The sequence below is a fragment of the Pteropus alecto genome, unplaced genomic scaffold (genome assembly GCF_000325575.1).
Source record: "Pteropus alecto unplaced genomic scaffold, ASM32557v1 scaffold223, whole genome shotgun sequence".
Classification (NCBI taxonomy): domain Eukaryota; kingdom Metazoa; phylum Chordata; class Mammalia; order Chiroptera; family Pteropodidae; genus Pteropus; species Pteropus alecto.
In genome coordinates this window covers 1,959,773-1,970,362 of record NW_006434441.1, presented here as the reverse complement: position 1 = coordinate 1,970,362, position 10,590 = coordinate 1,959,773, and the positions used below count along the sequence as shown (strand labels likewise).

General features: G+C 46.3%; 1 protein-coding gene across 1 annotated transcript in view; it reads left to right on the top strand.

Moving 5' to 3' along the window:
• ZNF2 (zinc finger protein 2) overlaps nucleotides 1-9,939 on the top strand; it is a 25,674-nt gene extending 15,735 nt beyond the window's left edge. Inside the window, exons 7-11 of the mRNA XM_015587435.2 lie at nucleotides 1,083-1,145; nucleotides 1,903-1,988; nucleotides 4,864-4,969; nucleotides 5,462-5,548; nucleotides 7,421-9,939. Of these exons, the coding sequence (XP_015442921.2) occupies nucleotides 1,083-1,145; nucleotides 1,903-1,988; nucleotides 4,864-4,969; nucleotides 5,462-5,548; nucleotides 7,421-8,775 (1,697 nt within the window). The 3' untranslated portion in view covers nucleotides 8,776-9,939. The remainder of the gene's footprint in view (nucleotides 1-1,082; nucleotides 1,146-1,902; nucleotides 1,989-4,863; nucleotides 4,970-5,461; nucleotides 5,549-7,420) is intronic.
• Nucleotides 9,940-10,590: the final 651 nt, after the last annotated feature.

Here is a 10,590-nt window from a genome sequence, read left to right as displayed (position 1 = left end):
CTTTAAGAATCACTTTTCCTTCATCCCTCTGGCAAGAGGTAGGGGTGATGAGAAATGTAACCTTTACTCTGGGAAGCGCAAGGCCTAGCGAAAAGTGGGGACTCTATTAGAGAAAGGACAAACGGACATTGCGACCTGTATCCAAACACGGAGAGTCAGGCTAATTTGATTGGGAATTTGAGCTGAATAGGAAATTGGTTATAGTGGGAAGACAAGCGAGAGCATGCACTAGCCTAACGATACACCCCTACCCCGGCCAGCGGCTCCCGAGCTGGTGGGAGTCGGCAGGACTTGCAGGTTCCAGGCTCCTGGAGGTCAGCCGGACCAGCGGGGACCTGGCTGTTTCTGTATTGCGGTGATTTACGGGACTGAGATTGTACTTGTCCTTACTCCAAGGTGCAGCTGGAATAAACATCCCGCGCTACATGAGGTAGTCTCCATTCCCACCGGTACGCGCAGTAAAAGGTGCGATAAAGGGGTCTCCCCTCCGAGCGAACACAGCTGAGGGGGGACCGCTGGGAGTGGGGGCGCCGCCCTCAGCGGGGTCCAGCTATGGGGAGTGATGGTCCCAAGCAAGGAGCGGTTTGGCGTGGCCGGGGGCATCTTCTGGGGCCAGAGCCAAGAGTCGGCCTCAAGGAAGGGGGGGCTCTCCGGTTGCCTGGGAAAGGTCTTCCCGAGAGACCAAACGCCCCAGGCCGGGGACCAACCAGCGTCCTCGCGGGAGACACTGCTCAGACCGCGGAGGGTTGCCTGACGCACGTGCCGCGAGGGCCTGTGGGACGCGGCGTCCGGTGATGCACCATGCCGCGCCGAGGGTTCTGGGAGGTGTAGTTCGACCACGCGTTCGGGCGGCGCGACTTGATCCCGCCGGCTCCCAGGCGCCTCTGTTGCCGCCCGGCTTCTTCGGCGTCTGGCGTGAGGTCTAGCCTGGAGTCCAGGCGGGCTGAGCGCAGGTCCTCCTAAGCTTGCGTGGCTGGACGGAGGGCGGCAGGAGGCCCCCCGGGTGGGGGGGCGCCGTGCGGCCTAGCAAGGGTCACGCGCCTACCCGGGCCTCTTGGTGGACAGAGCGGTGGATCCCTGAGTCCCGTGGCGGGAGTCTCCTGTGCGGGCCGGGGAGGGAGGCGCCATGGAGCGTGGGGGCAGAGGTGAGAATTTTGGAGGGATGCGGCGCGGTGCCTGCTGGAGGGATAGAAGGAGACGGGCAGCCCTCCATCCGGGCCGGCTCGGTAAGGTGAAGCGTCTCTCTTCTGTGGGAGAGCCCTTTCCAGGAGGGGGAGCCGCTACCTGCAGTGCCTGCGGGCCTGCAGCATGGTGCAAGCCTCCCTTATCCCCACATTGACAGGTCTGACAGTTTGACTGGACAACGACTTCCTTTTGTCCTCACGGGAACCCCAGGGGGTGATGGGAAGAGTATTAGACCCATTTGGCAGATGGGGAAAGTCAGAATTTGAGAAGTCACAGGATTTGTTGAGAATCTTGGATTTTTTTCCGCCTGCAAGACCAACCCATCGCTTTCCTGAGGAAGCCAGTATTGTATTTGAAAAGCCAATGTTCAAAAAGAATTTAGTCTCCGTGCATCCAGTGAGCTTGGAATAGAACAGAAACGAGTCATTAAGTGAGTCTCAGGTTGACACAGACACTTTGAGTACTATTTTGACTGTCACTCAGCAGATGGCAGATAGACATGTGTTTAACTTATGTGTCCAGATCCTCATAGCGGAGTTCCGCTGGCATTTAAGGGCGGAGGAGCCTGAGACAGCCTTGGTCACGGTTGTCTGGGACATTATGGGGTTGTCCCATGGTTCCCTGGGTTGGCTCTTAGGTGACAAGTGGCTGTGTATGGCAGTTTCTGCGAGTTTACTGAGAGGCACGAGAAATCATCATGGCTCCTGTCTCTTGTAGGGTCTCTTTCTGAGGATTCTGACCTTCCCCATGCTGGAAACCCAAAAAATGGTGTGACCACTGTGCTGCTGACCCCTGCATCCCAGGTGGGTCTAGATTACTCCTCTTTTTCTTTTTTTCTTATGTTCTTAGAGCATGGGTATGGTTTCTTCCATAGTTATGGAATTACTCAGCCCTGATTCCTAGCCCACTGGTTGCACTCCGATGAACTGATGTGTGGTGGACCTCACAGTAAATGCTCCTCATCTGTGCAGAACTTTCCCTCCCGGCATTGCTTCACTAGCCACTTAGAGCTTCATGCACACTTAGAGCTCTCTAGCTCTGTGACTGGCCTGGTGGTGGAGGAACAAAGATATAAAAGCCAGTTGCCCCTGTCTATGAAGTTTACTGAGGAAGTCAGATATAGATAAAATAATTCAACAATGAGAAGAAATATATGTTTTTTTAAAATGCAGAAATGACTGGTACAGACAAGGTATAATAGGTCATAGAAGAGGTTTTCATCCTCTAGAGTATCTGGGAAAAAAATACTGGGATAAAAGTTGCACTTTGAAAAACAAGGGACAGTAGGTAGTTGGAAAATAGAATACAGGAGTATTCTGAGAGAGGGAACAGCTTGGCCAAAAAAAGTCTCCCAAGTTATGAGAGAGTTGGAGGTCTTCAAGGGGTGTGTGTGTCATTGTGGAGTGAGCTGGACTGTGGTGAGGGAAGTTGGCATATGTCGTAGGCAGTCCGCAGGTAAATCTCCAGTGGGTGTTATTCCAAAGGCAAAGAAGGCCCATGGAAGTCTGGAGAGGCCCCACAAGGTGAACATGCTGCATTTGCTTGTGTTGATCATCGCTGAGGCATTTGGCCTTCAGGGACCATAAAGAGTAGTGAGTTCATACTTCAAGTATTAGAATAAAGAGTTAAGTTATTTGGAGTAGAGGATTTTCAAAGTAGGTAGTTCTTTTAACTTTATTTCATTAGATGAATTATTTTACCAGTTGTTTTTGAAGGGTTATATCATAAACGTTAGAATGCTGGATATAAACAAAATTAACCATTATGTTCATACATATGTTCAGGGGCTGTCGTGACAGTGATGCTTCCAAGAGGAGTAAGACTGATTCATTTGCTAGTATCTCAGGGACTGGTCTATTTTAATGGGTCTCATTTAAATTGAAGTTGTATAGACATTTCGTAATAGAAAAATTATTAGATATTTGTCTTATCTACAATAAGCAAATTCAAAGGAGCATTACCCACCCTGTTCTTTCACCCACATTTGAATAGACAGTCTAAACCTTGTGCCTGTCATCGGTCAAGGTTAGGCTGGAGTGAATGTTCCTACAATGTTTTCAGTGTTTGCTACACTTCTGTTCCCCTCCCCATCTCCATTTCCATGCACACTTTATAGAACACCTCATTTAAACTTTTCCTGCTCATTCTTGTTCAAGTGTTCCTTCCTTCCTTCAGCTGTATGATGAATGTTCGCTGTGCTTTTGCTCTGTGCCAGCTGCTCATGCCACTACAGCGAGCAATTACAGGCCTGGTTTCTGCTCTTGGGGAACTTTCCCCGAGTGGGATAGACATGTTGATCAGAGAGTCCCTTCAGGGTGTGTGTGAGCCAAAAGAAAGGAAGGGGCCTGGTGCTACCACCCAGAGGATCAAAGAAGGCTTTCTCGAAGGAGGTGACATCTGAGCTGAGATGTGAAGCATGAGCAGGATTAAAATAGCTTAAAAGACTAGGTATGGAGAGCTTTCAGGAACAGGAAGCAGCACGTGGAAAGGGGCCAAAGGGAGCGTGGCACACACTGCAGACAGCTGAAAGGCAGCCAGCAGCTGGAGCACAGAGAATGCCAGGGCAGTTGTGTATGGTGGGATTGAGGCAGGGCGAGGCTCTACCCATCTGACCACTACGAGAAATGGTAAGAGCGTTTGGGACCTTGCATAATAATTTGGGTTTGAGATACTGTTTTACAAGTAAATCTTTGTGACATGTAGCAAACATCTGAATGTTTAATATATATTGGACTGATTTTATTCTCTAAGGAAAACTAGAGAGAAAAATATTTAATATTTCTTGAACTTCTTTATATTTCAAAAGCATACCATAAGGAAATTATAATTATATTTTCATTAGTAATTATATTTTCTCCACTTTCCCATGTCTAAATAGTAAGGATTTCTATAGTTCTCTAATCTACTTTATTGGTACATAAACTAATAACTTGTTACCTTTAGGTTTTATGTCAAAGGTGCTTTCTTTCCTACTTGCAGGTGACATGCAGTCCTGATGCATGGAGGCAAGGAGCAAGTCTGTGGCTGCAAATACAGTCATCCCCCTTTAACCACAGTTTCACATTCTGCAGTTTCAGTTACGTGGGGTCAACCATGGTCCAGAAATATTAAGTGGAAAATTCCAGAAATAAACAAGTCATAAATTTTAAATTGTGTGCTCTTCTGAGTAGCATGATGAAATCTCATGCTGTCCATCCCACTCCATCCCACCCAGAATGTGCATCAGCCCTTTGTCAGGCATCTCTACACTATATATGATCCCCACCTATTAGAGTAGCCATCTCGGTTTTCAGACCAACTGTCACAGTATCGCAGTGCCTATGTTCAAATCACCTATATTTTATTTAATAATGGCCCCAAAGCAAAGGAATAGTGATGCTTGAGATTCAGATATGCCAACGAGAAGCCATAAAGTATTTCTTTTAAGTGAAAGGTATGTATGTATAGGAAAAAAACTTTATATACGGTTTGGTACTGTCTGTGGTTTCAGGCATCCACTGGGGGTCTTGGAATGTGTCTCCCACAGATATGGGGGCATGACTATACACCAGAGAATCTCAGTGTTGGAAGAGACCTTGCTGCCCTGCTTGTCTTCCTTCTATGCTGTTAGTCTGAGTCCTTCTCAGAGGCTTCTGGAAGGAAGTCCCTTGGTGAGCATGAATGTGTTTGTTTTTTCAGAAGTCGGTGCTCATCGGGGATATGGCTGAAGCTCTCACCCAGTGGGGGCAGCGGCACCCTCCTCGGGGACACATGCAGGAAAAGCATAGGAATCTGGTCTTGCTGGGTAAGGACGCCCCAGCTCCGCCCTTGTGAGTTTGCCAGGTGTGGTGCCTCTACCTCCGCAGTTCCTAGAGCACTCAGGTTCTCAGATTCTAAGAGTCTTAATCCCTGGAAGGCCCGAGACAGGACCGGCAGTTTCTGCTTTCTGTTTCTGGGTATAGTTTTAACACTCAGAGAGATAGAAACAGACTCCTTCTTATCGCATCCGCCAGGAGGTAGCATCTGTCTTTACTCTCTGACCACTGGTGTTTCCACGAAGTTCTGGTGAAAACACCTCTTAAGAAATGGGTGCTTATTCTTTGACCAGGGAGAGGTAAAAACGGGCGACCCAATTCTTCTGAATTCAGATAGACCCTGCCTCAACCTTCCTGCTGCATTCTGCATACTAGCAAGGGAGAACCCAGAACCCATTTCTCTCTCTTTTACCGTCTTTCCTGATGGCCAGGGAGCTAACTCTGAACTTTTTACTGGACCCCTTTTTTTTCCCCATGAACAGGGCTGCCGATTTCCAAGCCTGGTGTAATCTCTCAGGTGGAGCATGGGGAGGAGCTGGAGAGAAAAGTCCCGAAAGCAACTAGTCCAGGTGAGCCAGTGGTGGAAATGGGACATAACCCAGGTGAGCACTGGGAAAAGTGCCTTTGAAATGCTTGGGAAGCCTTTCCAGATTTTGCTAGGCCCAGGGAAAAGTCAAAGTCCCTTCCGTGCCACACTCCCCCTCTGTGGGTAATGATCTGCTATAAATTCATAATTTTATGTCTTAGAAAGTAAACACTTTCCACCCCCAATAATGTGAAATGAAGTCAATATTTTAATGTTTGTTAGTTATTTGCTTGGGTGCAAGGCTTGAAACCAGGCCATTTCGTGTATGTTCCTTGATCTGTGCAGAATATTCCTTTCTGTCTCGGAGTGATGACTATAAATGGATATCTGCATTTTCCCAGTTTTCTTCTCTGTCTAAACAGAGGCAGTGTAGCATGTGGTTACGAGCGCAGACTTGGGCTCCAATCTTCCTGGGTTCAAAGCCAGTCTCAGCCACTCACTAGCTCTTGGCCCCTTTAACAAGTGAATAATCCTCTGTGTGACCCAGATTCCCCAACTGTAAATGGCGATAATGAGAGCACTTAACTCATAGGGTTGTTACAAGGATCAAATGAAAAAAATCTAAGAGAAATGTTGAGAACAGTAGCTGGCTCTGTGCTAACCAGATGGTGTCTGTTGATTATGTCCTGGTCATAACATTTTGAAAGATGTTGTGGATTTGTCATTGTCACTTCTGTCAGACTGAATTACCACAATAGGCTCCCAGATGATTAGATTGTCTTTAGTTTAATCTTGTCCAACTGAGGCAGCAGAGTATGCTGGATTCCCTACAGCGAGTTGCCTACTCTGCCAGTTGTGTATTTCTCTACCTTCTTCCAAGGCCTTAAATAGTCTACTTGCCTAACTGTTAGACCTTCTCTGTTCTCCAGTTTGAACCCTTAACACCAGACAGGCAAGTGTCTTTGAGGCTTTTGTTTCTTCCACTCTCTTTAGCTGAAGGTCCATTTGTCTTTAACCTATTTCTACCTATGTGTCCTTTAAAATCCCAGGCACTTCCCTGATTATGATGTGTAGTTGAGAACATTGGATAGTATTCATTTATTTCATGTAGCATCATGCTCGGAATGAATATTAAAGACCATTTAAGTCTGGAAATATTTAAACATTTTTAGCAATGAACCTTTTCTCCCCAAACTGTTACTAGGAAGCTTAGGATTTGGGAGGCAGGTATCCCCTACTCATTTAAAAGAAACAAACTTGGTTCTGTTCTACTCTTTCCAGTTTGTCGGGCGTAGGGCAGTCAGTGATGATCAGCTGCTATGTAATTACTAAGCTTCATGATGATTTGAATGCTAGCTTCTGAAATTGGTGTCTCATCTCAAGGCAGTGGAACCAACAGAGATTTTTGTGTAAGAGGGGTCGTTTTGGAAGGTTAGTCTGTTAGCAGTGATTGGGACATTTTGGAACAGGAAAATATTGGTGGTCAGGAATGCGCTAACACTGCTCATTGTCAAGGTGTGAAGTGACAAGGCTCTGGTGGGTGGTGGCAGTAGGCGGTCCCTGGAAAACCATCTTTCTCTGATCCCAGCCCTGCCTCCCAAACTCTTTTACCTGCCATTTCCCCACATCTCTTCTGCTTAGTCTTGGTCCGTTATTCTTTCCCATTTCCCACCTGGCTGGACAGAGGAATCGTGAGTGCCTGCTCACCCTCCCCCTGTATCAGCTGTACTTCTTTGTCTAGTCATCTTTCTGTTGTCATGTTCTCTCAAATTCCAAGGCTGTTTTGACAGCTTTCAAGTTAATGTGTTCCCGGTAAGCTTTTTTTGTTTCTTTGTTTCATTATTTTCCTACCACATCAATTACTTTACTCTCAGTGTAGGAAGTAATACATGTGCGTTTTTGTTGTTTCTATCAGACTGGGAGACAAGACCAGAGAGCAAGGAGCTAACCCCAGAGCAGGATGTTTCTGAAGAAGAGTCAACCCCTGGAATGTTAATAGAAAGATTTCCAAAGGAAGGGGCCAGTGGATGTGAGGATTCTTTAGAGAGTGAGCAGGAAAACCATGAGAAACATTTAGTACAAGAAGTTGTCACTCTGAAAAAATCTTCTGGGGAGAGAAGTTACCAGTGTGATGAATTTGGAAGAAATTTTAGACGGAGGTCATTACTTGTTCAACAACAAGGAGAGAGACTCCGTAATTGTGATTCATTTAAAAAGAACCTAAAGCAGAATTCAGATCTAGTGAGGCATGAGCGAATTTGTGCCGGAGAGAAACCTTGGAAGTGTATTGAGTGTGAAAAGGCCTTCAGTTACTACTCAGCTTTTGTCCTGCATCAGAGGATTCATACAGGAGAGAAGCCCTATGAGTGTCACGAGTGTGGCAAAGCCTTCAGCCAGAGCATACACTTGACTCTGCACCAGAGGATTCACACCGGAGAGAAACCCTACAAGTGTCACGAGTGTGAGAGAGCCTTCAGCCACCGCTCGGCCCTTATTCGGCATCACATAATTCACACTGGAGAGAAACCCTATGAATGCAGTGAGTGCGGTAAGGCCTTCAACCAGAGCTCATACCTCACTCAACACCAGCGAATTCATACTGGAGAGAAACCTTACGAGTGTCCCGAATGTGGGAAGGCCTTCAGCCAGAGCACTTTCCTTACCCAGCACCAGGTCATTCATACTGGAGAGAAACCCTACAAGTGTAACGAATGTGGGAAAGCTTTTAGTGATCGATCAGGCCTCATCCAGCACCAGAGAACTCACACTGGGGAGAGGCCCTATGAGTGCACCGAGTGTGGGAAAGCCTTTGGCTACTGCTCGGCCCTGACTCAGCACCAAAGAACTCACACGGGGGAGAAGCCCTATCAATGCAGTGACTGTGCCAAAGCCTTCAGTGACCGTTCAGCCCTTATCCGCCATCAAAGGACACACACTGGAGAGAAGCCTTACAAGTGTGGGGAGTGTGGGAAAGCCTTCAGCCAGAGCTCATCCCTCACAAAGCACCAAAAAACTCACACTGTAGGGAAGCCTTACATGTGTGAGGAATGTGGGAAAGCCTTCAGCCAGAACTCGTCCCTTTCTCACCACCAGAAAACTCACACTGGAGGGAAGCCTTACATGTGTGAGGAGTGTGGGAAAGCCTTCAGCCAGAGCTCATCCCTCACAAAGCACCAGAAAACTCACGCTAGAGGGAAAGCCAAAGAATATGGAAAAGCTTTTAGTGAGCGTTCAGCCTTTGGCCAACAAAAGAGAATCCATACTGGATAAAGACTGTAAATATGGTACATTCAGAACATATTTATGGAACATTTACTACTTATGCTGTGAGGGCTACAAAGAAATTTAAGACTGTTACAAAAAAGGTGTTCATGAGAAGTCTTTGTTGATATGGGACAGAGCTTACTTAGAATGTGAAAGAAGGGTTTTACATTCTTTGAATTGTCCTGATGGATGGAGGACATTATGAATTTCCCAGGAGATAAAGGAAAATGATTTCCAACACCCTAATGTGTATGTAAGCTACCAAATCCTTGAGAGACAAATACGGTATGCCATAGCAGAAAGAGGGCATCTCGATTGGGCTAGGCAGCCTCATCATTCCAAGAGGATGGGATTTAAAAGAGATCAGTGGTTTTTTAGGGGAATTTCAGGGATGCAAATAAGAGATTGAGAATTCATGATGACCTTGCCAGGGTCAGGAGTGGCGGAGAAAGGGAAGTTGCCTTTAGTCTTGAGCACAAGGCCATGAAGGAGGTAGATGGAAAGGATGGAAAGAGAGCTAGGGGAACAAACTCAAGAGATGGCGATTGAGGCAACTGCTCCAGGGAGTCTTCAGACCCAAGAAAAGTAGAGACTTAACGAGTTGGTCAGTTGCAAAGTTTCCACGAGGGCAGATTTCCTCGAAGCCAGGGAATGTTGGCCTGGCAGTTCGCATCTGCACTTCGTGCCTTTGAGACCTTGCTTACTGAGATATCTCCTACTGGGAATCATGTGGCCTCCCAGGGTCAGACTTGCAGCCTGTAAAGGGGGAGTTCAGAGGGACTTTTGACGTTTTTCATCTGTTTTAGTTACCCAACAGTGCACGTATTTATGAAGACTTTCTTCTGTTGTATGTAGTTTGTACCTTAGACTTTTTTATACCGTAGTAACATTTAGTGGTAGACCTGAACTGACACTGCATAGTAGGTTGTAGAAAATGAAAAGACCTTAAATACATGCTTTTCACCATTTTACTCTTGGGTAGGAGCAGATGACATCTTTGTATATGTATATTCTTTTCAGTGAAACTTTTAAGGTTATTTTGGGAACAAAATAACCTGTGCTCTGTGTTGAGAGTCCACGTTTGACTAAGATGTGTCTTTGTGTGGATTTCTTTAAATTTATTCTGTTTGCTTAGCTTTTTGAAACCATCAATTTATGCCTTTTGCCAAATTTGGAGAATTTTCGGCCATCATTTCTTGGAATACATTTCTAGACCCCACTCCCACCTTTCTCTCCTTCCAGGATACCGATGACACAAAAGTTTGGTCTTTGGTTGTGATTCCACAGGTTCCTGAGGTGCTCTGTTCTCCCCCTCCCCCCCACCCCAGTATATTTTTGTCTTAGTCAGCTCAAGCTGCCATATGAAACATCATAGACTGGGTGGTCCAAACAACAAATCCATTTCTCACAGTTCTAGAGGCTGGAAGTCTAAGAGCAAGGTGTCGGCTTTGGTCTCTGCTGAGGCCTCTGTTCCTGGCTTGCAGAGGCTGCCTTCTTGCTGTGTCCTCCATGGCCTTTACCTGGTGTATATGTGGAAAGCGGGTGGAGGGTAGTGAGAGAGAGAGAGGAGAGAAGAGATTTTTTTCCTCTATTCAAAGGTCTTATCAGATTAGGACCCCATTCTTATGACTTTGTTTAACCTTAATTACATCTAAATGGCCATCTCTCCAAATATAGTCACGTTTGGAGGTAGCACTTCAACATATGAATTTTGGGTACAATTCAGTCCACAGTATTTTGCCCCTGGCTTCCCGAAATTCATGTTCTTCTTACATGCAAAATACATCTGTTCCATTCAACAACCCCCAAAAGTCTTAACTT